The sequence below is a fragment of the Diplotaxodon limnothrissa genome, linkage group LG20 (assembly GCF_057381915.1).
Source record: "Diplotaxodon limnothrissa isolate DT_005_m linkage group LG20, D_limnothrissa_male_GT1.1, whole genome shotgun sequence".
In the NCBI taxonomy this organism is placed as follows: Eukaryota; Metazoa; Chordata; class Actinopteri; order Cichliformes; family Cichlidae; genus Diplotaxodon; species Diplotaxodon limnothrissa.
The window spans coordinates 35,542,609-35,568,693 of NC_140615.1; the positions used below are offsets into that span (position 1 = coordinate 35,542,609).

At 43.2% G+C, this 26,085-nt stretch overlaps 1 protein-coding gene across 1 annotated transcript; it reads left to right on the forward strand.

Moving 5' to 3' along the window:
• The first annotated feature begins 8,275 nt into the window (after positions 1-8,275).
• Positions 8,276-26,085, forward strand: tfe3a (transcription factor binding to IGHM enhancer 3a). The gene is made up of 11 exons (XM_085344630.1): positions 8,276-8,577; positions 10,813-10,911; positions 11,022-11,081; positions 11,196-11,367; positions 11,782-11,961; positions 18,003-18,101; positions 21,764-21,884; positions 23,066-23,122; positions 24,414-24,489; positions 24,822-24,969; positions 25,073-26,085. Exons 1-11 carry the CDS (start codon positions 8,435-8,437, stop codon positions 25,472-25,474), a joined length of 1,557 nt encoding a protein of 518 aa, XP_085200756.1. The 5' UTR covers positions 8,276-8,434; the 3' UTR covers positions 25,475-26,085.

The window sequence follows — 26,085 nt, forward strand, 5'->3', positions numbered from 1 at the left end:
GGTATGTAAGTCATGTGGTCCTGTTAAACTACAACCTCCAAAATACTTTGCTTTTGTGAATGCAAAATGTCAAACATATAATTTGGAAGAAGAAAATGTTTATGTGGAGCTGAAAGGATTTATTTTGAATTTCTAGCTGCTCCCAGTGTCTGATTTTTGTGTTTTTTAATGGCAGTAAAATGACTATTTTGGATTTTTAGATTGTTGATTCAGACATTTGAAGACTTGGACTCTGAGAAACTGACGTTTTCTGACTTTTATTGACCAGAAGATTTATACGATATAAAAAATAATAATGGAAATAATCGTCCAATGAAAGGACTCTTACGATGATGTTTTTTGGATGTATAAAGTTTGGATGTTTTTAAGGACAGAGTCTCTAACAGGTCCTGGACCGGACTGCGGACCTTCACGTCTCTCTGGGTCTGACCCATTCGGTATTTTGTTTCCTGAAATGAATCCAGCGATTAGATGGAGCCGATCTGAACAGAAATCAAAAGAAAAACTAAAGGCTTTTGTTGTTTTTCTTATTTTGACTTGCAGTGGTTCAGTATTTCTCTCTCTGTCTCTATAAACACATTTTGGACAAAGTGTTTTGATAGTGAAAAAAAAAGCAGATATTATGAATATTATTGTTACACTACGATGAACTGAAACGACTTGTTGTTGGATATTTCTGTGTTTATGAGTCTGGATTGTGTTGATGTTTGCTTGATGCAAGTTGATGCAAGAAGAAAACAAAGTAAAGATTTTGTAAATATATAATTTATTCTCCCGTGACCCTGTCAGGTCATGTGACTGTGTAAAGGTTAAAAGGTTAACGCTTGCTGTTCCTCCGCACAGCCAGAGCCACGCAGACGGTTCGAGGACTGATGGGGTGAAGGTTAAAGGAACAACCTGACGTTTCCGTGACGTCTGTAGCTGTGAGATCGAACACTGGAAGCAGGGGGAACCTGTTAGCGTAGAAAGGAAAAGAAAATACTGCCCGGCCAAAAAGAAACGTCACACACTCTTATGGTTTTCTGGACCGCCTTTAAATTTGTGGTTTGTGTCGACAAACCTGTGCATTGTCACAACACTTATTTCCATCCAGAGTTGTGGTCATTTATTGACAGCAAGGTCTTTGATGATTGAAGATTCGAATCCCTGTCTTAAAGATTCGGTTATGGTCTGGACTCTGTGGTGGCCAATCTGATTTGAGCCCGATGCATCCTGGCAAATCCAATCATTGACGTGGTCAGCTGACCTGTTCTAGGTCACGTAACATTGCTGAACCATGACCTGACCAACTGAAGAAACCCCAGATCATAGTCGTCATGACCTTTGTCCAGTGCTCCAGAGTCTGATCTTTATACTCCCTAACAAATCAAAGCCATTCTTTTCAATTAGCTTCACCAATAATTGTTTTCCTTAAGGGGACACAGATGTTTTGTCCCAATCACTGCGTGTGGAAATTGATTTTTTTTTTACACGTTCACCAAACGTTGAAAGTGACAGCCGATCCCAATCGTTCAACACATTTTCCAGACCACGTATCTTTTTTAAAGATGATGGTTCAACACTTTCTGGATAATTCTTAACCCAGTTCTATGATTTTCAGTATCTCCTTTGCTTGAAGCAATAATTTGACCTTCTAGTAAGAAAGTAACGTGTTTTCCATGACCCAGGATACGTCTTCTGACACAGTTTTTAAAAAATAAGAAGCTACTCATATTAATCACTGGCCTAATTATACAGAGGATGGCTCTTGCCCATTTGCTTATTGAACTCTAGATAGTGACTTTCTTTTTGGTTTGGCAGTGGATAAACTTATAAGATGGCTGGTAGAGAGGAGTGCAGTATGTCGATGTGGTGGTTATCTTTGAGCGGAGTTTAAAAGACGACGCTTTTCCAGGACAGCTTTCTAAAGTTTTCTGTCAGAATTGATCAAAATTCTGCTCAAGATGGTGGAAGTTGTAAAATTGGACAGGAAGAAATACAAGTGAAGAAAGTTAAAAGAAGTTGAAGAGTAATTGCAACAGGCTGCATGCAGCTGCTTTGCCTCGTTAACAGACTGTTAATCAGTTATTGGTGGTCGCTGATAAAGCTAAAATACCAAAGATGTGCTTGTTCCTGCTCCTCCTTTCACTTTCTGCTGGACCGTCACAGTTTAAAGGCCAAGCTACTCATCAAAAATCAGTCAAAATCATGAAACTTGTGTTAGTTATCGAGCTAATGACACGCAGCTGCTTTCTCTTAATGTAAAATGCAAATGAATAGGTTGGAAAAGCTAAGCTAACAGTTCCCCTTTGCTTCCACAGTTTGTGCTAAGCTACATGCTAACCAGAGCAGAATCTCTGGGAAGCGTTTCGTGATTCTGCATTACACAAACTTTCCTCTCAAAATGTGGAAGCTTTTCTTTAGCTTCTACCTCACCGCCTCGCTATCTGGTGCTCAGTCTGCACGTGGCTCTGGTTGCTACAGTGTGTTTTTTAGCGTGTTTTTGGCATGCAAAGCAGTGATAATGGAAGGAAATGGCCAGTAACTCAGCCTTATATAGCTCCCATCATCATCAACTGTTTTGATGTGGTGAAAAATGTGTTGCGTGGTCAATGCTTAAGTTGCTTCTTTTTGTTTGAGTTTTACTGAATCTTTTCTGTTGCCAGAGATCATTGCAGACTGGATTAAACTGTTCCTCACTGGTTCTGACGACAGTATATAAAGATGGACATAGCCACCATGAAGTTAGCCATTGGTTTGTGTGGAATCCATAGATACTGGATAATTAACCCTCTGATGCATAGTGGTCACTGGAGTGGACAGCTACTAAAACGTACATATCTCTTTAATGCATTGGTTTCTATGGTGGAACTGCATATTAGCCTCTAGAGTGCTCTCTGCTGCCATGCTCCATTGAGGTCAATTCAGTGTTCAGTTAGTGCAACTGCAAGTAAATTTCCTCTGAATCAAAGATGGCAGACAAACTGTCACCCCTGCCGACCACTGCTGGCATATCCTGTCAATCCTTCTATGCTAAAAGAGCCCAACAGGTAAAAAAAATATGATGATATGCAGTAACATCTAGGGAAGGATATTATCTGTTTGGAATAAGAAATTGTTATGTCTAATATGTAGAAAACTACGATTAACCATGTGTCCACTGTAGTGGACATCATGCATTACCCACTATATTTTTTTAACATAAGTCATAAATTGTCTCACTGTTTTTTGGGACTGTTTTGGTTATAAGTAAGCATATAATTGTTACATTTATAAGCTACTCATTTAAAATGTATATTTCTGTGCAGATCAGCTGTAGTTTGAGTTACTATAATAATTATTTTATCATATTTTGTAGACTTCAAATGCAGCAAAGAATAAGGCAGCGTACAGAATAGTCCAGGAAATTCCATCCAGCTCCAGTGATGATGATTTCATTGATGAGTGCAGTGATGATGAGTTCAGTGATAAGTCCAGTGATGATGAGAGTGGCTGCCAGAGCAGAACAGAGACATAGGAACTACAGACAGCCTAGGTGTGATGAACACAGAAGTGTTTGGAGATGCAGAGACTAAGATGTCAGTTTGTGTTTTCTTCCAGCATGCTACTAAGGGCTTGGTAATACTGTCCTGCATCGTTATAGAACTGTGTAGACTCAAAAATGTTTCTCTTGTTGGAGATAGTTTGCCATATTCAGGTGTAGGATTCACAGCTAGGACTGTTGATTGGTTTTGTTATTTACGTCTAAACATTGGGGCCTTATGAGTTGAAAGTTCCAAAAAAATTGCTGAGATGTTTTTCAAAGGATACAAGCAAACAAGTGTTTGTATATTTACAATAGAACACAAGGTAATTAATTTTTATAGTAAATTCACGCGCATGTAGTCCACTGGAGTGGACAAGTTTATAACTTTATAAAAAAACATATTTTTGGGGAAAAAAGAGTTGAACATTTTTTTTCATGTCCTGAGAAGAATAAAAGCACTTAAGAAAAAAATCTTGACCAAGGCTTTCATAATTCATGCATCAGAGGGTTAATGCTAAATAGCAAATTAAAGTAGTACAATTTCACTTAAAAAACAAGTCATAATATGTATAAGATAATTTTATTACATGAAAACTGTCAATTTGGTTCACTCATTGGATTTGAATTTGTTGGCTGTAACGTCTTTGTAGAGATTCTTCTGCCAATCAAAGTAGGGACGCCTCTAATACTGACAACTTAAGTATAACTAAGTTCACCCCACTACAGTTTTTATAAAGGTTTAAATTAGCCACAGAGACCAAACCCATGTTGTGGACCAGGGCGTAAACATGTTTGTTTCTGCTGTACACTCAGACATTTTAACATGGGAGACTCACTGTTGTAGGCCGCCTCAAGTGGCCAGGTGAGGAACTGCAGTTTAAAAACAATGGGTACTAAAATAGTTCAAACCAAGCATGCTTGGTTTGAACTATTTTAGTTTTTGAAGCAGTTTAAAGAAATATTTGTATCCGCCTCAGCCCCTGATGCGGTTTGTAGTTTCAGAGCAGTGAAATGCTGGTGCTGGTCTAGGATCAGTTATTCTGTCCAAAGAAGAGAAACTGGCTTCTGTGTAAAAACTCCTCTAGTTCTGATTTTTGCCTTACAGCTTCTGAACTCTTCTTTGTGCCAATTCAGATGGGTGTCAGTATTTAGCCTTTCAGTCTGCAGCTTTATATTTATTTGTTATTTTATTCCAAAGGTGTTATTACTGCTTTTATTGCTCTTTTTATTATTATTATTTTAATTTTTTTGTTTTCTTTGGGGCAGTTCTGATGTGATCACAGGGGCGTTTGTGCTGTGGACTGTTAATGGCTGACGTTCCCACACCTCTGGTGTAACAGCAGCACCGTTGTGTATTCTTCTCCTTCATGTTGTACTTAGAAGTATATTGTTATTATTGATTGAGTATTGATTGATTGCAGGTTATTGGTTAGTGGCCGGCCACTGCCTTCCATGCTGTCGATGTCTGTTTCCCATCATGCCCCCTCTGTAAGAAGATAAAATGACAAGTGTTATAAATAAAATAAAAGTATAAAAACTGATGTGAAATGTCTGTCTGGATTTTCATATGTTGTCACTACTACTGCTGACATATTCAGAAAACTTTATTGAAATGTTGGGCAAATATTTACAGCTGAAGCAACAGCAAAAACAACAGCGCCATCTAGTGATGACAAAGAGCAATACAGCGTAGGGAGTTGAAAACAGAAAACATTGAATACAACAAGTGAATAAAAGGAATAAAAATTGAGTTGTAAATGTTACAAAGTTTATTAAGATGAATTATATACATATTAATTGTTATATTAGTGAAAGGTCAGCTCATAAAAGTGCTTAATTAAGCCAGACCCGTCACATTAGCTGTAGAAATTAAATGTACACTAACCGACTGCATCATTAGGTTCACCTGCTCAGCTCCTTGTTAGTAAAATATTTAATCAGCCAATCACGTGACAGCAAATCAATTCATTTAGACATGGTCAAGATTACCTGCTGGAGTTCAAAATGATCCTCAGAATGAAGAAACAAGGGGAGTGAAGTGATGTTAAATGTGGCATTGTTGTTGGTCTGAGCATTTCTGGGTGGGATTTTCCCACACAACCATCGCTTCACCGATAACGGTCTAAAAAAATAGAAAATAGTGTCAGTTCTTGGGTAAAAATGTTCAGGTCAGAGGAGAATAACCAGACTGTTTTGATTAGATAGGAACACAAATAACAGCTCGTTACAACCGAGTTTTGCAGAAGTGCATCTCTGATAGTGAACCTTGAAGCAGAAGGACTACAGCAGCAGAAGACCGCACCACTCCAGTCAGATAACAGCAGGAAACTGAGGCTGCCGTTAAAAGAGGCCCACCGAAACTGGATAATAGAAAAATTGCTCTGATGAGTCTCGATTTCTTCTGTGGTAGGGTCAGAATTTGGTCCAAACAACGTGAAAGCATGGATCCAACCTATCCTGCATAATAGCTTACAAAGGGGTGAAGATATTTTTCTCGACACACGATGGACATCTGCTGACAAATCTATAGCCACTGCATGACGCAATCATGTCACTGTGGAAATCAGACATTTTAAATAAATTCAATTCAATTTCAATTCAATCTTTATTGGCAGACTTCATGTCCATAAAAACAAGACAAAAAAAACACACACACACACAACACTCCCCCCCCCCCCCCCCCCCAACACAAGGTACAAACCATTAAATATATATATGTATATAAATAAGTATCTAAAACATTTGTAAAAATATAAAACCATAATATACATAAAACACAATTACTTAAAATAAATCAATAAATACACAAGCACTTTAACCAGTGCTTTCTGAGACTGGATGAGTAACGGGAACCACTCAGTGCTAAAATTATACTGTTACTCGAACCATCCAGTCGTTCTCTAAAATTGAACATTAGCTTCCTTAAAAGTGCTTTAAAAGTCCAAACACCCACAGCTACAAACATCTGGCTGGCACTACCACTTCTAGGTATCCTGCAAAGGATTCTCATCGCATCATTATATGCAACATGCAGCTTCTGCATGCTACATTGTTTGTAGGATGACCACATAAAAATAAATAAATCATATAATGACAAAAAGCAACTCCAAGGTTAAAAATGAAATCTTGAAAAAGTCATAAAATCAGGATAGAAAATCCTACTTGATGAAAAATTCCAGACAAAACTTCAAAATTGTGCATTTAAAAAAAAATTATTTTAATAAGACAAATGTGCTTCTATAAATCAATTACAGACTGACTTCAAGCTACAAAACAAATCTCCAATCAATACTTCTGATTAGATGTAGCAGGACAGCGATGACGCAGTGTCAGTTGTTGTGATTGCATGTCTAGAAACAAGGTGACCTCCAGCAGCAGAGAGCATACCTGGACTTCTCTCAATTTATTAATTTTCGGGTCTAATTTACTTTCATGTTTAAGGTGAGCTGTAGTCTCTTTTTAAAGAGACTGTAAATGTTTTTCTTACGTCATCCTACGCTGATGTAAGATTTAGTCATCATTTTCTCTTAACTTTCCCCGCCTGACCGCTTCGCGTCGTTCCGGCCTTCTGATTGGACACTGTCCTGCCACTCTGAGCTCGGCTGATAAGACGTGCTAGGCTAACGTCACCCGGGGGATTTCCTCCCTACCCCCCCTGCTCCCTCCCCACTACCGCTTCCCGTAACAGTTGAGATAAAAACAAACAAAATGGCGGCTGCTCCTCTGTTCTGTAAGCGCCGAGCTTCAGCGGCAGCCGCTGATTGGTAAGGCAGCAAGCAAAGAAGCAGTTCTATTGGCTGGCGGTTAGCAGCGGAGCAGCTTATTGGTCAGCGGGAGATCAGTCCAGCCGCTCAGACCTGCCCCATCCAAACATAGAAATACAACGAGTAGAAAATACATGAAAACGTTTTTCAATTTAAAAAAACAAAACAAAACATTATTTTATCATTATTTTATCACCATTTGACCTTAGAACTGAAGAAACTTCTCGGATGAGAGGTGAAACGTCTTCAAGCAACTTAAAGAAGTCCAGACGCTTTTCTTTGCAAGCTCCTTTGACTACGACGACCTGGATGACTGAGAACCTTCACAGACACTTTATCAGATTGTTTATTGTTTAGTAATTTTTTTAATCAATACTATTTTTACTGCAAAATTTAAAATAGTTTTTGTTGGTTTGTTTATTATTTTTAATAACCACAGTTGGGGTTTTTTCTGTTAATTTACATATTAATTTAATTTTGTGGAGAAGGACCTGAACCTTTTATACTTGATATTACAAATAATTAGGTTTTAACTAATTAATTGACAAATTAAACTAAAATAATTTCATCAGTAATCTAATTTCGTTAAATTTAAATTTCGTTTAAACAAATAAATATCACAAAATAAATATTATAAGAAAAAATATCCAGTATAAAAATGGGGCACCAGACTAGAAAATATGTGCAAATATGTTTGTTTCACCTGGTTTAAAATCACCCAAAATATTCATACGTTTCGGGGAAAATGTTTTAGCATAAATTGACTTTTATGGACGAATTACTGGAGTAATAGATGATCTATAGGAGATAAATATCTTCAATCCGCTGACAGGCATAGACACACAGATTGCATATTGCAGGTTCTGTTTAATGAATGCACCTACTCGACTGTTTTGCGGAGTTTTATTTACTCGGAAGTGTGGGTCTGTTCTATGTGGTGTTTTTCTGGGCTGACAGCTGTCTGTGATTCAGTCTGTCTCTTCATCTTTACTGAGAACTTGAACCTGAGTCGTCCTCGTTTTCATCATCCTCGTCTTCTCCTCCGTGTGGAGTCAAAGGGTCTGGACCGGATCGAGGTTCCTCTGCTGCCCCTCTGAGACTTTGATCTCGCAGTGGCTGCTGGGAGATAAAGAGCTTCTCCTTTTCTTCTTCGGAGTCCGCAGAGATGTCAGCCGTTATCCCGGAGCAGGTCCGGAGCGAGCAGGGGAGCTGCAGCGGAGCCGAGCCGGAGCAGCCGGAGGCCGGCGTCTTGCAGCCGCAGACCGTGTTTGTCATCCTAGACCCGGCGGAAACTCTCAACGTGGTCCGGTGAGTCAGGAAGTTTTTTTTCTGTTTTTTTTTTACACCGTTACTCGTGCCGCGGGGAGAAGCTCCTGGGTTAAAATCTATGGTATTAACTCATAATAAAAGAATAATGTCCGTGAAAGAGACTGCAGGGAGAGTTCAGGCGTGCAGTTTCCCCCCTTACACTCATGACCTGTGCTGTAAACAAGTTACTGTTTAACGTTTATTACAGACTGGTGCTGTTAAAGCCTCCTATGAAATATTTCGGTGTAACTGTAAAACTGGAAGAGTTTAAAACGCGTTTCACTATTATTTTGTAGCCAGGTAAAGTCTAAATTTGACAGTTTATGAATGAAGTTTGGTGTGAAGTGCTCTCCGAGTACCTCAGCTCTGAACGTGTAAAGTGCTGAGTGTGTGTGATGGGATAATGATGATCATCAAGTTGTTGTTTGCACTGCCTGACCTTCGACCTCTGACCCTCTTTGCTTGCTGATCTATTGAGTCATCTATGGAGCTGCTGCAGCTCCTGTTATTTTCCCAGGAGACACAGATAGGGCCAGCCTAGTCCTCCCCAACTTATGGTAAATGGTAAATGGCCTGTATTTATATAGCGCCTTACTAGTCCCTAAGGACCCCAAAGCGCTTTACATATCCAGTCATCCACCCATTCACACACACATTCACACACTTATATAAAATATCCACACACACAAAAGAAAATTCACCTTTGTGTATAATCTATATTTATTTTTAAATACATATGTCATATGCCATCCCTAAAAATTCAAAGGTTGTCTTCCGATTGGTTTTCTGAGGTGCAGAAAAACTTTAAATGGCTGAAGTCATGAATGGAGTTTGTTGTGTTCTCTTGATTTGTGTTGATGATAGTTGGAAAAGGTTTAAGCGCCATGACATGTTCAGTCTTGGCTTGCCCTTACCACAGAAGCAGCACTTAAGCTCACAATACACACACACACACACACACACACACACACACACACACACACACACACACACACACACACAGAAATGATGTTGGCGATGAGAGAGAAAGCAAAAGTAACAACAAGCAGGAGTGTTTCCCAACTGTCTGAGGGGAGGAGAGTGGAGAAGGGTGGGGGTCTTGGTATGTGTCTATGGTGGGGGTGGGGTTGTGTATGAGCATGGAACAGCAGGAAGTGACTCAGCAGAAGAAATTCTCTAAACACTCGTTTGTCCCTCTGTCTTTGTGAGGACCATCAGTCACATCATGTGTTGCAGACAGTGAGGACCTGTTGTAATGTCCCCACCATGTCAGAATCTAATATGTTTGCAAAATGTACACTGAAAGGTTTTCCATACATTCCATTATCGAAGAAGCCTTCAAGCCCTTAAAATCCTGTTATTTAAAAATTTTCTATCTTTCCAAATTCACAAATGTCCCCACTTTACATTAATAAATACATGTTTCAAAAATATGCGGCAAAAAGTTAACATTTTCCAGAGTTGTCTGAATGTCTCACAGTGATTCGCATTTTCATGCAAACATCCCCATTCCGTAAAATGTCCCCACTTTGTGTAAATGTCCCCATTTTTGCAACTAAAAATCACCATTTTCCAGAGTTGTCTGAATGTCTCACAGCTGTTCACACTTTCATGAAAACGTCCCCATTCTGGCCAAATGTCCCTACTTTGCAAAACTTGTCTCCATTTTGAAAATGTCTTGCTTTAAAGGTTTGTGAGACGTCAAAGTTTGTCCCAACTTGATAAAGCTTATCCACAGAGCAGACATGTCCTCACAAGTCTTCAGTCTGATTTGGGTCCCCATGAAGCAGCCTTACAAGCACTCATGCTCATGCACCCAAACACAGGAAGTGGTAAAGCCTAACAGCTGACAGATGTTGTTCCTCCACGTTCTTCTTCTCTGTATAAAAATATTTCTATCACTCTAAGAAGTGAGTCTCAAACAAACGCTGCAGTGTATTCATAACTGTGGTGAAAGGCTGGACTTTTTACTGCCATGTCTCAGGGTTTTTTTCGTTTATTTCCAAACTGAACATATGAAGAGCTGTTAAACTTGGAGGTAAACATCAGATAAGCAGGAGCACACACACAATTTAAATGTAATCATTGTAACAAGGTGGAAATGACGATGGCTCTTGCATCAAATGTATTGTCTCTCTTTCCTGTACATTGAAAAATGCTGGTTTAAATGCTGATTGGATAATTGTGTCTGTCTCTCAGGCTGCTGATTGGTTGATTTCTGTCTCTGCCCCTCAGAGTGGAGTCTGGGATCGTTGCTGACATCGAGGTCGACGGTCTGCTGCCATCTGACTGCGACACCTTCTATGAAATCAAGAGTCAGCCAATCAGCATCAGGTAACACAGCTCTGACCTCAAAGTATGGATTCTACAGGTGACTCCTCCAACACCACCTACACCACCTGTTGATTATGATAACTAAAGTGTGCTGTCATTTCTGTCTTCAGTTCATCAGCAGCAGCTCCCTCCTCTTCATCTTCTTCACTGCCGTCAGTGATGTCATCGAGGTATACAACTCCCCCACTTCTTCTTTCATTCCTGTCTTCGCTCATCTCTCTGTCCTCCAGAGGGCGCTCTCACAAGCACTGTCGATAACGTCCACCTCCTTACTCCTCCTGTAGGGTTTTGATGCGTCAGGATCTGATGCGTCAGCAGGCTCTGGAGGAGGAGCATAAAGAGACGCAGAAGAAGCAACAGCAGCTTCTTCGCTTCTCCGACTCCTCCTCGCCCATCTGCGTCTCGGTGCCCTCCTCCTGCATACCTCCTGCTCAGGTCCCTGTGGAGGTGCTAAAGGTGCGTGGAGTAAACTGAAACGAGAGGTGTCAGAAAATGGACGCCAGTGAACGTACTGCACAAAAAAATTAAATATCGACTTTGACTACATTTATTGTTTAAATATGCAAACAAATATAAAAAGTATTTAAAGCTAAACACACCTGGCTAACCCTTTAATCAGCGACGCGCTGATAGCACACCCTTCAGATAGCCGTTTGTTATTGTCTGATGATTTATTAGCTTATAAATCTTATTTGCTTTTGTGAAAACTGATTAGCAGATGCAATTTGAAGTCCTTTCCCTAAAATCTATTGGCTAAATCTCAACAATGTGCTAAAATGCTATGTATGGACACGACCTGCTAGCTTTATATGTATACAGTTATCGTTTGCAACATTTTAAGTCTTTTAAATCTTCACTCTTGGCCCTCAGGTGCAGACTCACCTGGAGAATCCCACCAGGTATCACATCCAGCAGGCTCAGAGGCAGCAGGTCCGTCAGTACCTGTCCACCACCAAGACAGCCAATCAGCAGCAGGCTGCAGTGGCAAGCCACTCCCCCCAGCTGGGTTCCACCCCTGGACAGCCAATGGACGGGAGCCCCAAACAGGAAGTAAGAAATAAACATGTGAACAAACAAACAGGCTTTATTTTTAGACTGAATCGTGTTATGTGAAGTATACTTTGGTATTTTTGTATCAGCAACTCTTATTAAAAACATCTGTAAGAAAAATGAAGTGAAAATAATCAGAAGTAGTGTTTAAAAACTGTTGGTTTACTGGTTGGTTTGTCTTACTGGCATCCAGTTGGATGAGTTATGAAAGAATTGACCCACAGTACAGTTGCTATGAAACAAACTATCCAGAGAGGCCAAAACTGTGTTTGCTCAGGTTGTAAACTTCTGCTGTAAATTTCGACATTTTCATGGAGATTGACTCACTGTTGGGTTGAGCCTCCAGTGGCCACTAGAGGAACTGCAGTTTGTGTGTGCCTTTGGTATTTTGCTGGGTTAGCCTGGATCTGAAATAACATGCTCAGCTCACTCAGAGTGAATCCCATTCTGTGCACAGTAAAATGATTGTTTTCGCAAGTAAAGTCTGGTGGCTCTAAAAGGAGCCATTTCCTCTGTATAGATTTCCACAAAACATAAGCAAACACATGTGTTGACTGTTGGCACACATGTGATTATTACAAAGGTAAAGCTGCAGGGGATTTCTGAGAATGAGCTTGAGGTTACTGAGGGAGAACTGAGTCCCGGCTTTGCAACGTGGAGAGTGCAATGAGAGGAAAGATGCAAACACAGGTACAGCTTTACTAAAGAAACACCTTATATAACATCAAAGCATATCAGTGCTGTTGCCTCCTGTGTCTTATGTAAAAATGTTTCTAGCTTTCTGTGCTTTGACACCCAGACCTAGAAAGTGAGAAACACACAATGAGGTAAACAGGCTGTCATGTGCTTTGGGTTTCTACAAAAACACAGTGACAGCTTCTGAAACTCTCATTTCTCTGTTTATCCATCATTGAAAGCTTTATCTAAATCCCTTCAACATACAATAAGAGCATCTCTATTTCCCACCATAGCTTCTATACTCGCCGTGTTTCACGCCTCATTTATGTGTCACGTCTGAGAAGACATTTCAGCATCTTCTTCTCTCCTCCAGATGCATTTTGAGCACTGAATCGTCCCCCCGGGTCTGATTCATCTCTGGATGAAAGGCAGCAGGAAGGAAGAGAGAGGGCAAAATAGAGACATAAGAAGAAAACCTGCAGTGACAGTTTAAAGGAGCATTTCACTTGTTTTCATTCATTCAGTCAGCCAGCAGCAGCCTTCCCGTCTGAGTCTGCTGAGTCGACTCTTCCAGAGGATCTGAGTCAGTTTTAAAACATGAGTCACCTTAAAACACAAAATCCTCCCTTTTTATTCAGAGATCAACAGATTTTTAAAAACTAGTTTAATTAAAAAAAAAAAAAAAAAAAAAAAAGCCTCTTTGCAGCCAGAAAAGTAAAATATGGTATTCTGAGGCACGGTGTTGGGTTTGAGACTTCTGGCATAATTCAGCAAAAACTGATTTCATCATCAGGAGGAGCGACCAGGGCGTGACTTTGTTTTAGATGTTTCCTGACGCTGAGCACAAATATGCAGCTTTCAGCACGAAATATGTGTATTTATATAGAAGTAGAGAGGTGTCACCATGGTAACCAAGAAAGAAGTGGCAACAGACATTAAAGAGTGCCTGGTGTGCAGACTCTACATTGACCAGTGGAGCAAAGCTGAACCAGATTAACTCAAATTGTGTATAATAATGAAGATTAGGATCTTAATACTGTTAATGCTTTATTTATTTATTTATTTATTTATTTTTGTGTCCCGTTTGGATCTTTAGCCATCAGAATTGTTGTCTCAAGGCAAAGAAAGATGCCAAGCGGATTTATTTTACCAAGTGGATCATCATGGCCTTGCCATATTGGTCCATTTGATTGACCTTTATTATAATTATGAATTTATTTTGTTTTCAGTTGCTACAAACGGGACAGACATGACTGGGGGATAGGACAGGGAGAAAGAATGAAAGAAAGAGAGGGAGAGAAAGAAAACCAAAGGGGAGAAGAGACGGTGAGAAGGGGGGAAGAGAGAAAAAAACAAACAAACAAAAAAAACAAAACACCTGGGTCACCTGTATGGAGAAAAAAAACAGAAGAGAAAGCAAACAACAAAGAGCAACATAATAAAAAAAAACGGCACCATCACAATAAACTAGCTAGCAGTAGATATCAGTAGATACTAAATAATAAACGATATTGTGCAGCACGCAAGATAGACAGCGCACAATGTGCTTTGAGGCAGCAGCCAAGAAAGCTGTAGTCCACGTCTGTGAATACCCGTGTGTACACCTGTGTGCATACCTGTGTGGATCAGCATGCTTGTATTCCAAAGGTTTCTCCATGTAATGATCTGCTAGGGAGTGTGGGGGGCCACAGCCCCGTCCTCCAGGGTATGAAGCAGGTATGGAGGAGATCAAAACTCCAGACATCCAGAGGTCCCCAGAACACAAGAGACCAAGGAAGACCAACAGAGGGGCAGCCGCGCCACTGTCCCAGTAAGAGCTGAGGAGAGTCCCAGATGAGGGCTCACTCAGCAGCCGCGGAGCAGAAGCCAGGGGGAGTTGCAGTGACGCGCCCGTGAGCTCCGCCGGCCCCCAGCTGTGCCTGAGTGACCGAGCCCCAGGCCGAGAGGCCGGGGGCACCCCACCTCCAAAGTGGCCCGAGCGAGCCCCAGGCTCCAGGCCCCGATAAGCGGCCGCCAAGGAGTGAGCCGGTGTGTACCTGGACGCCCACCCCCGGACACAAAGAACCACCAACGCACCGATGTCTGAGGGGGTCCGCCACTGGCAGGGGAAGTGGTGGTGGGGGGAGATAGGCCTCCAAACCTTGGAGGGCCTGAGATGTCCCCAGAGAGGTGGCGTCTGATACCCAACCTGACATATAGACACACACAGACACAAACATCCATTCCCACCCTCATGCTCTCATATGCACTTACTTCACACTCAACCAACGTGGAGACAGACATAAAGAGACGCTGTACACACGATCACACTCCCCAAGCGTACTCTAAGAACTGGGTCTAGGTACCCTTGCCCCTGGAGGGGGGAACTGCACCCAGACCCAGGTGGTGTTACCCTTTTCCCTGCGGTGGGGAGAGGCAGACCGCCCCGACTCCGCAGCAGCAGGGAGGCCCCACACTCCAGACCGCAGTCGGACGGCCAACTCCTCCTCCTAGCCCCCCTGCTCCAGCAGGCCGCAGAGAACGGGGGTGAGAGAAGACTCCAAACCTCCCTCCACCCGCTCATTGTAGTGTTGATGCATGTGTGTTCTAAGGTGCAATTAAAACCCAGGAGGGCATGGAGCTACCTGCCAGAGAGCAGCAGGTAAGCGCATAGTCCCTCCTGCTGGCCCTCAATGTCTAAGTGTATTCAAAATTGAGAGGTGGGCAACGACGCCAGGGGTGAGGTGTACACCCTGATGGTACTTTGGACTCCGTGATTGTGCCCACCCCCAAGATCCTATATGTATGTGTAATGAGAGTGTGAATAATGTGAATGTCTAAGTTGTGGGATAAAATTGAGGCAGAGGCAGCCAGAAGGGGACGGGGGGGTAGCCTCCTCTGCACCCTGGTGACATACCCCTACTCCAAGGCCCTGCATGTGTGGACCCTCACTGGACCCTCTACAGTTCGCATACCGCCACAACAGGTCCACTGATGATGCCATAGCCCTGACACTACACACTGCCCTGTCACACCTGGAGAAGAGAGACACGTATGTGAGAATGCTGTTTGTAGATTACAGCTCAGCATTCAATACCATCGTTCCCTCGAAGCTGGACAGGAAACTGCAGGATCTAGGACTGAGCAGCTCCCTCTGCAGCTGGATCCTTAGCTTCCTGTCTGACAGACGCCAAGTGGTCAGACTGGGCAGCATCACCTCATCCCCCGTCACACTGAACACTGGTGCTCCACAGGGGTGTGTACTGAGCCCTCTCCTGTACTCACTCTACACCTACGACTGCACGGCCACTAACAACTCCAACATCATTGTGAAGTTTGCGGACGACACTACAGTGGTGGGTCTTATCACCAACGGTGATGAGACTGCTTACAGGGAGGAGGTCAGCGCCCTGACCCACTGGTGTCAAGACAACCATCTCACCCTCAACGTCGCAAAGACAAAGGAGTTGATAGTGGACTTCCGGAGGTGCAGAGAAGTACACACCCCCATCACCATCAACGGCGCTGCTGTGGAGAGAGTGAGCAGCTTCCGGTTCCTTGGCGTACACCTGGCTGAGGATCTTACGTGGTCAGTACACACAAACAAAACAGTGAAGAAGGCGCAGCAGCGCCTCTTCTTTCTCAGGAAACTGAAAAGATTCGGCATGAGCCCCCGCATCCTCAGGACCTTCTATCACTGTGCCATTGAGAGCATCCTCACTGGATGCATCACCACCTGGTATGGCAACAGCACCGCCTACAACTGCAAAGCTCTCCAGCGAGTAGTGCGGTGCTCTGAACGGATAATTGGAGGTGAGCTTCCCTCCCTCCAAGACATCTACAGGAAGCGGTGCCTGAGGAAAGCGGGGAGGATCATCAAGGACTCCAGTCACCCCAGCCATAAACTGTTCAGACTGCTTCCATCAGGAAGGAGGTTCTGCAGCATCCGGTCCCGTACCAGCAGACGGAGAGACAGCTTCTTCCACCAGGCCATCAGACTGCTGAACACGTCATAGACACCTCAGCTTCACTACTGGATCTTTAACATTATGCACTCCATACTGTACAGTAATGCCACTGTTTTGCACATGTCTCACTCTGAATATTTTATTTTATTTATTTTATATATTCTATTCATTGTTTACTCTATTTAATTTGTAAAATATGTGTACACACACACACACACACACACACACACACACACACGTAGAAAAATATTTAGTATACACATCCAGAAATGCATACACTATTATATATTGTACATATATTTATTAGTTTCAGATGTAGCCATTCTTGTATTTTGCTTGTTTACATTATTGTATTTTGCACAACTCTGTTGCTTGTGAAGCTCGCACACAAGAATTTCACTCACATGTGCTGTACCAATGTACCTGCACATGTGATGTGACAATAAAAGTGATTTGATTTGATTTGATTTGGTTGTGGTGGAGCAGGAAGAGGGAGGCAGCTGGAGATGGGGAGGGAAGGAAGGGAGGGGCAGGTGACCCCTCCCTGGGGCCAGCTCCCCCGCTGACCCCAGTAGGCACTCCCATACTCCGCGACCCGCCAGGGAAAGGGGGCCCAGGCCCATCCAGACCGGGGCCCAGCGCAGCAGCGCCCCCCGGCCCCACAGAGCCCGGGACAGTCCACCCAACCCCACCACAGAGAAAACTGCACCCACCCCACCTTCCACTCATCTTCCAGACTACATGAGACAATAGACGCCCAGGCTGAGATCTTCCTCCACCTCTCCTGTATCTCCCCCTCCTGCAGAGAGTTCCTGAGGAGAGGAAAGCTCCTGCAAGGTGTGACAATCTCCCCCACCAGTTGAAGAGCCCCCCAGGTGGCTCGACGCACTGGCGGCACCCTGCGCCAGGGATGGGCCCCCATGCACCCACCCGCCCACAACCCCGGCAACACACAAACCAGGACCCAAGGCCCCGAGGCCCGGCCAGGGCCCCAGCCCAGAGACGGAGCGCCCCCAGAACCTCACACCCATCCCGGACCCACCCAGGGGCAGACAGGCTACCAGGTAAGTAACCCACGTCCGTCAGCACAGACCCTCCCCTAGCCCCCTGCACGCAGCCACGAGGAAACAGTCACCCGAGAGCCAAAAGAGCCCCCAACCGGACATGACCGCTACCCCGGGTTGAGCCCCCCAAGGAAGATGCCTCCGGGGAACCCCCCGACGCCCTAAGCCTGTCCCTACCCCCACACCAATCACAACAGTGAAGGCGGGACCAAACTATGACCCCCCCACCCCCACTAGGTGATGGAGCCGATCAAAGGAGCTATACTGTTAATACTGTTAATGCTTAAATAGCATTCACACTAATTACCGGAGGTGACACAATGCTCATCTGCTCTGTGATTGGTTCATTCAGGTAGAAGACATCATCGTCGATGACATCATCAGCCTGGATTCGAGCCTGAACGACGAGTTTCTGACGCTGATCGACTCGGAGCTGCAGCTCGCCAACACGGTAACGCAACACGTGCACAAACACACTCGAAAACATCACACGGTGCATTCTCTGGTTTTACTTTTAAACGACGTGATGACTAACCGACAAACAGAAACAAACTCCTCCCCATCATCATCATCATCATCATCCGCCCCCTCCAACATGAAGGAAAACACCACACCGGCTGGAGCTGTGACGTGTTACTGTAACAATAAAACAAAACAAACCCACTTCTGATGATCGTGTCTGAGCTCAAGCAACACTGCCCCCATCAGGTCACATTGGGAAATACAACCCTCTTCCCTTGTTCAGTTATTAACGAGGAACTTTTTAAAATTACCCTCTGCAAAAATGTAACTTGAGCTTTCACCACCAGGGGGCAGCTTTTTATATCAGAGGCTTTTAGTGTAGCTGTGGAAAACTACTCCGGTTTTTGTTATTGTTTCGCTCTAGATTTGATCTCTTCTCTGCAATCGAGCGTGGGTTCTTTCTGAGAGTTTGTGCTGGTGGTGAAAAGGAGTTCTTTCCAGGTGCTTCAGTCACTGTTTGATGTGCCATTCACTCAAACGCCTGTCCTTTACGTCTCCTGCTTCCTTTGTTTCTCATGTTGTGCTCAGGGCAGATTGGATGGATGATACACTGGTTGGCTGACCTCTCCTGTGGTACACGTTGGTATTACATACTCGGATACAAAGTCCAGTTTCACTTCCCTGCAGGCTGACTCATGTTTAATTCAGTTCACACATGTTTTTAATTTAGTTTATTTTGATGAAATTTCAGTATATTTCTATATATTTTATTAAGTCTTTAATAAAGTTTTTAAGTCTGTGGGTTATCATATTAAATAATCAGGATCTCAGCAATGTTGTGAGCAGCTCAGTGGCCCAGTTTCATTTCAGCGTCAGCCCTTGGCTTTCATTCTGGTTTAAAGTTTTAACAAACAATAATACTATTTCACTCCATGGTTAAAGCTCATTTAAATGAATTAACTTCAGTTTTAATTCATTATCCAAATATTTTCACTCCTGTCCTCACAGCTGAAAGACTTTGGTGTTATGAATGACTGCTGTACAGCTGCTGTGGGCCAGATTTGTCCTATTGGTGAGATAGTTTTGGCCCCCGAGCCACATGTTTGACAACATGTCAGATTAGAAAACTCATCAGGAACATTACTGAGGCAAAGAATCAAGGCAGAATTAAGGTAATCTAAATACAGCCTGACTTTTTTGTGTGGGTTCTGTCGCCCCCTGCTGGCCATCACCTGGAGGAAATGCAGATGTTTCGTATGTGTGAAGCTGCAGTGACAGTGGAGGTGGAAGAGGCTGTCACAGAGTATCAGTTCAGCTTTCCAGACTTCCTCGTTTTTGTGGGTGGAGACACACGGTGCGTGTGTCAGGCAGATAATAAAGCTCTCTGGGAGTTTTCTTTTTTTGCTTTCTTTCTTAAAGAGACGTTTCCTCATTTTTAAACAGTTGTCTGAACAGAAAGGGGAAGCTCAGCAGCAGCTCAGCGACTCGCTGTGTGTCTGTCCGTGTGTGTGTGTGTGTGTGTTTGTTTGCATGTGTGTTTGTGTGCAATTAGCAAGATGAGGATTTTGGTGTTACTGCCCGACCATGAGAAGAGGAGGATTAAATCAGAGGTAAAATGTCCAGCTTGTATTTTTTGAGTTTGGGGAAAGTTTGACCTCTGACCTCTGGACTGCAGCTGCTCATTGAGGAAATGCAGCATAGTCGCCTTAAAGAGAAAACCGATTAAAACTGGGTTATTCCTCCAGATTGATGCCGTGTCTGCTGGTTTGCATTGTTTTTATACTTTAAACACATCACTCTCAGCTGCTTTTTAAATGTTTTATAGGCTTATCTGTTTAATCCTAACTTTTTTCATTCTCTGGAAACCTTTCTTGTAATTTCTCTATAAATCTGCTGCAGTTTGGCTGTAGCCTCCAGATGTTTCCTGCTCCCTTTGGTGCCCAGAATCAGATTTTTCTTTTGAAAGTGCCTGCTGTTTAAATTTGAGTTCTTAAGGAAAGCTGGCGTTTCCTAGAAAGATGATAAGAGGAGCTCTGAGCTGCAGGGCTGTGCCGATACGCACGGTAGTCAGTCAGCATTCATTCAACTGAAGTTTCTGCTCAACAGGCTGCAACACAAGATAAACTCAGCGGCTGATTTGTTGTCTGACTTACAGTTTAAGTCGCTGCAGTAAAAGAAAGTGCTCGGCTATTATTTAAAATGTATTAATCTAAATTAATACTTTTCTCTGTGCTGGAATTATGTCAGCCGTTAGCTTTCATTTCACCCGCCTCTCTAATAAAGATCAACTTCTTGGTTTGTATTGTGGTCTGGCGAGATTTGCATTTCTTCCTCTTTCAGGCTGTTTTAGCTTTGGCTGTGCTCTTAATGCGCTCTGATTCCATATTTTAAGAAATCTTTTAGTTAAAATCGAGGGTACCCATAAACTAATGATATCTCTAACTGGGTTTGTGTGGTAGGGAACTGAATTTGTAGTAAATCCCAGTTTAAAGAGGAATTGTTCCACTCGTCCAGTATTTTCTGTCATATATGTAATGTTACAAAGCCTGATGTTCATATTAATTATGAACGAGATTCATATTGCTCGAGTTATTTTATATTATATATTTTATGCGGTCACGCACAAAAAACAAAGCACAGCCACCAAGTACAGCTAGCACTCAGTGCTGCCCCTCTGTAGGCTGCTGGAAGCCGGCCAGTCAGAAGAAAGTGTGGATTATTAGATCATTTGGACGGAAGCAGTCACAGCTACTTTAGTTGAGTCCAAGAAGTGGAAATGATGATTGGAAACCTTTGACTTCAGATACGATTGAACCTCAAATGTCGCTATAAAATCTCTTTTCTTGGTAAACTTTGACACAGTACATTTTTCAGCATAATTATAGTAAGTAAAGATTTAGTTCCAAAGAGTAACCAAATACAATTAAAATGACAATAAAATAAGGTTAAAAATAAATAAATAAATTAGTCTGTCACATTTTTTTTAGGTTATTTGTATAAAATAGCATGAAATAAAACTCACAGCCAGGCCCTGATTTACTGTCATTTTTGTATTTTGATCTCAAATGAAAATATAAAGAAGCTAAAATGTTGATGAAGCTCTTAAAAATGTGCCCGTAGAGGAGATTCGTCCCCAAACAGACCGTCCAGGCCGGGAGGAGCTGGTTTCTGTTTCTGTCCCTGTTATCTGCGAGCCAGTTGTTAGCACAGCTTCCTGTTCGATCAGCAGATTCCTCAGTTTCTGACTTTAGTTGATGAGAGCTGACAGAAAAGTCAGACCTTAAACCAGCACACGTTTCATTTCTGCTCCACAGTTCATCGGCTACACAGAGCTCAGGAAAAAACAGTTTTAGTTCAGCGTGGTTTTAAAGTTGTCGCGGAACACTTAACTGGAGGCTCCTGATTCAGTGTCCAGTTGCTCAGTAGTCCATCCACGGTGGTGGTTTGACTTCCATGTTATTTAACCGCAGCTGATTGCAGAAACTGTGACCTCTGACCTCTGTGACAGCAGGTTAGCTGCTCAGACTCACCAGAGTGACGTGTGTGTGTTTGTGCATAAATGTGTGTTTTCTGGACTTCGCTGTTGACAGGAGGAGGGGGGATAATCTACCTGTCACTCATCTGATTCTGTGCTCTGATTGGTCCATGCAGCTCCCTGATCCTGAGAACTTGCTGGACGGGTATGGTGGCAGCGTCGGGAACACCATGCCTACGCTTACCATTAGTAACAGCTGCCCGGCCAACCTGCATGCCGTCAAGAGAGAGCTGACTGGTAAATATCACACACTCAGGTTACATGTTACCAGATACCATAGACTGTCGATGAAAGATGATGGACAGTTGGGCTTTGTGGACTCTGCATTTTGTGCTTTAGCTTCATCACGTTGGGTTGCTATCTTTCTGGAGCCAGAAGCAACCATACTTGGATATGAGGAGGGAGTGCTAAGTTTTAAACCTAGCAAGCTTGGTTAGCGAGCTGTTAATTGGCGCTAACAGATGAACAAAATGCTAGAAGGGTAGTACCACACTGCACAGTATTATTCCATTTCAGCGAGTGCAATTCGCAGCAACATCATTTGTTGTTTCAGGCTGTAAAGATGTTTGTTTCTGCTCTGAAGCTGGACATTTCAACACGGAGGTCTGTAGGGTTTACTTGCTTTTAGAGCCAGCTTTAAGTGGTCATTAGGGGAACGGCAATTTTGGGCTTTGCTGTGTTGGCTTCAGTTTTCAGCCCTGGAGTTGCTACTTGGCAGTTATGCATCAGTCAGGCTGTGAACCTGCAGACTTCTCATCAAAGAGGATGTTTGTCAGCTGGACAAAGAAGCATTTTCACCATACGTGATTTCCAGGAGCTCGAGCTGCAGACAGAAACTTATAAATATGCAGCCTCTGATTAGACTTTGAGGTCTTCCGAGTGCATTAAATCACCTGCAGGGGGCGTCACAGTGACCACAAACACAGTTTACGTGAAAGCTTTTCAGATGAAAGCATTGTAAAACACAGACTCCTTGCAGGAGTGAGCTGCTGTGATTGGCTGCTCCTTCACGACGATTTGTGTCTGTCGTCGCGTTGCATCGTTCCAGCGTGCCGGGAGCGAGGCCCTTCGCTCTGTGTTTCCCTCTGTGCTTCCCTCTTGTTCCTCCTGGCTGAAAATGTGTTCTTAATTTTGATGAGTCAACATCACGACTTCCTCTGAACACGCACACACGGCCACGGCAGCCACTCGTATTTTCCCACATCATCAGTTCCAACTTCCTGTTCAGTCAACATGAACTTTTTGTCCAAGCTGAAACTGACATTCTGCTGTTTCTACGCTACAAAACAAGCGACATTAAAAAACACATGAAACAGAACTGACAGCTGTTGCTGCAGCAGAGAAAAGTCACTCACGATGAACTCATGATTGATCAATCGAATATTGATTGCGATTGATTTTTGATGTTGTTGTTGCAGAGGTGGAGTCCAAAGCTCTGATTAAAGAAAGACAGAAGAAGGACAATCACAACCTCAGTGAGTACGGCAGTATTACTCCACCAGCCAGTAAAATATTTGTGTGTTACTGTGTGGCATTCTTTCAGCAGATCTCAGAGGTAGATGTGAACCTGCAGGTTTCAGGTGTTTCTGATTCCTGACATGCTTCAGTTTTACAAAACTGACTGACATACTTGTGCCGACACACGTGCACGCTCCACTATAGAGAGAAATCTTTGGCTACTTCGCAGCATGTTGGTCGGTCTGAGCCGACTGGAAAACGTGTCTTAAAAGAAAAGCAGTAAGAAACGTAAACTCTCTATAAAAGATTATTAAAAACAAATTAAACTACTAAATCTTCAATTCAGTTTAAATATTCACATCATAAATATCATGTTCAATATAGACAAAATACAAGTCATGACAGTGTTACGAGGCGGAGGTGGCCACAGGTGTGACGTTCTATGTTTTAACACGTCCTTTCTGTCACCTCCACATCCACAAAGTTACTGGACTGTGGATCTGTTTATTGAGTCTGTTGTGGCCACTGCAGACTCATAAAACATCCTGAGCATCATCCAGCAGATGTTAAAGATCCTCAGCAGTCTTTGTTGAGGGCTTCAGAGTTTGCAGTGAAGCCCAGTTTATTGTCAGTGTGAACACTGAGCTTTGTTAGGAAGTTGCATCAATGAAGTGTGCAGGTATCCTGCACAGGCAGAGATATCAGCTCAGCACAGACTGATAAAACACTGTGACTCCCTAAAACTATATCACAAACCTCCTGGATGATCCGTACTTCACAGTAAGTCGTATATTTGTCACATAGTATAATTTAAATGCTCCAAAAGCACAAACAGTTTAGGCTTCCACTTCATTGACTCCAGTTAGCAGAAGGAAGTCCTAGCATCCTCCCGCCCCCATACGAAGTCTAAAGAGAACTGGCTCACTTTCGGAGCCAGCCTCATTCATCTGATTGTTCTCTCATAGCTGAAGAAGTGAAACTGGTGACTGGGAGCATTTCATTAAAAAAAAAAACACCAGTTGGAGGTGGGGTGGGGGGTCAGAAACAATCAGTATTGCTAAAGGAAAACTTTGATATTTGATGTAAAAATTCAAATTTGATGCAGATGATTTGAAGGCACGTATCTGTCCTAACTGAAGCCTGAGATCTGCTGACTGTCTGATTCTTATTCCTGTTTTTTGTCACCTTTGGTTTCAAAATGCTTCTGTTGCTGCTTTTATTGCAACATTTTTCCCGTGCAGAGTTGTATAACTCCTGCCGAATGCATTGACATCTGCACGCTAAAATAATGTCGATGTGTTCCTACAGTCGAGAGGAGGCGGCGCTTCAACATCAATGACCGGATCAAAGAACTCGGAGCTCTGATCCCTAAATCCTCTGACCCGTTAGTAAACGCTGCACACTCACACTCTGTACACTTACACTCCTGCTGGTACCAGTAGTACAACAAAAGCAGAGACATAAAGAGGCTACAGAGACAAAGGCACAGATTTTGCACTTGATTAATCAGTGAGATGTTGGCTTATTTAAAATGATACAGCTGACTTTTTCCATTTAAATAATCTTTGTAAGTTTTATTTGAAATTGAAATTTGATATATATTGTTACATAGACTTTACTTTTAGTTCAGCACTCATGTCTGTACGTGTTGGCAGCAGCAGCACCTCGTTATCCTGCCGTGTGTTAACGAGGCACTGAATGTGATTGGTGTTTTAGTGAGACGAGGTGGAACAAAGGAACCATCCTGAAGGCGTCGGTGGATTACATCCGCAAGCTGCAGAAGGAACAGCACAGAGCCCGAGAGATGGAGGAGAGGCAGAGGAGGCTGGAGAGCACCAACCATTCGCTGATGCTCCGCATACAGGTGAGCAGAGGGGGCGGGGTGTGGTGGTGGTCTGATTTACTGTCCTTGTCCATCACATGGACGTAGCTGCAGCTTCACAAACTCTAATTTCTTTGTTTTGCAGGAGTTGGAGCTTCAGGCTCGCGTCCATGGCCTCTCCTCTTCCTCCTCCAACTCACCTCCCCCGAAGTCCTCCTCCTCCTCTCTGGACCCCCAGACCCTGCTCTCTCCTCCACTGCTTCACCCCTTTTCCTCTTCCTCCTCCCCCTCCTCCTCCTCCCTGGTGACTCCCTCTCTGGGTCTGGATGCTCTGACTTTTACGGACCTGGATGAGCCTCAGGGAGCCGCCACTGTTTTCTCCCCAGACCTGATGTCTGACATGGGGCTGACTGACCTGAACGGCCTGGGGGGCCTCCTGATGGAGGACGGGAGCGGGGCAGGAGTGATGTCCGACCCTCTGCTGTCCTGCGGAGCTTCGAAGACCAGCAGCAGAAGGAGCAGCTTCAGCATGGATGAGGATCTTTGATGACCCCATCGTGCACAGGGATCTGATTGGCCAGAACTGAAGGCGGGACTTCATTTTTAATTTTTTTTAGGGAACTGCTTTTCAATCTGTGACATCAACAAAGCAAAAAACACACCAAGGTGATGCAGTGTAACAGAAACCATCAGCATGTCTTCCAGGGGACTCCCCTTTGTCCTGAAGTGTTGTTGTCACAGCTGTTGTTGCAAACCCCAGTGTCAAAATTGTGTTCAGGTTCCTCACACGCACTCACCTGAACTGCTGAGACTCAAAGTGACTTAAATGTGGATTTACGAGGTTTTATAAAGTAGTCAAAATACTGAGACATTGATTGTGCCTCAGTTCATTCCTGTAAATATAAATGAATCTATAATCACTGTGCTGGAAAACTGAGTAGAGATTTTTATTGGATCAGAGGAGTCTGCATAGCTTCAGGACTTTGATTCAGTTTTATTTTTAATATATGCGCTGCCTGATTGAAACCATGTCCAGAGCAAAAAGAAGGGAAACTTTTGTAATCGGCCACCAATCCTTAAGAAAACTGTTCATTTCAGTTTGTTTCATCTTTAGAGTTTTATGTTTTATTAGCATTGAGACTCAGCATACAGCAGCCA

Coding starts and splice junctions, on each gene's coding strand:
- tfe3a (XM_085344630.1), top strand. CDS start 8,435: ATGTCAGCCGTTATCCCGGAGCAGGTCCGGAGCGAGCAGGGGAGCTGC. Junction 8,578..10,812: donor GAAACTCTCAACGTGGTCCG/GTGAGTCAGGAA, acceptor TCTGCCCCTCAG/AGTGGAGTCTGGGATCGTTG. Junction 11,082..11,195: donor CCGTCAGTGATGTCATCGAG/GTATACAACTCC, acceptor CTCCTCCTGTAG/GGTTTTGATGCGTCAGGATC.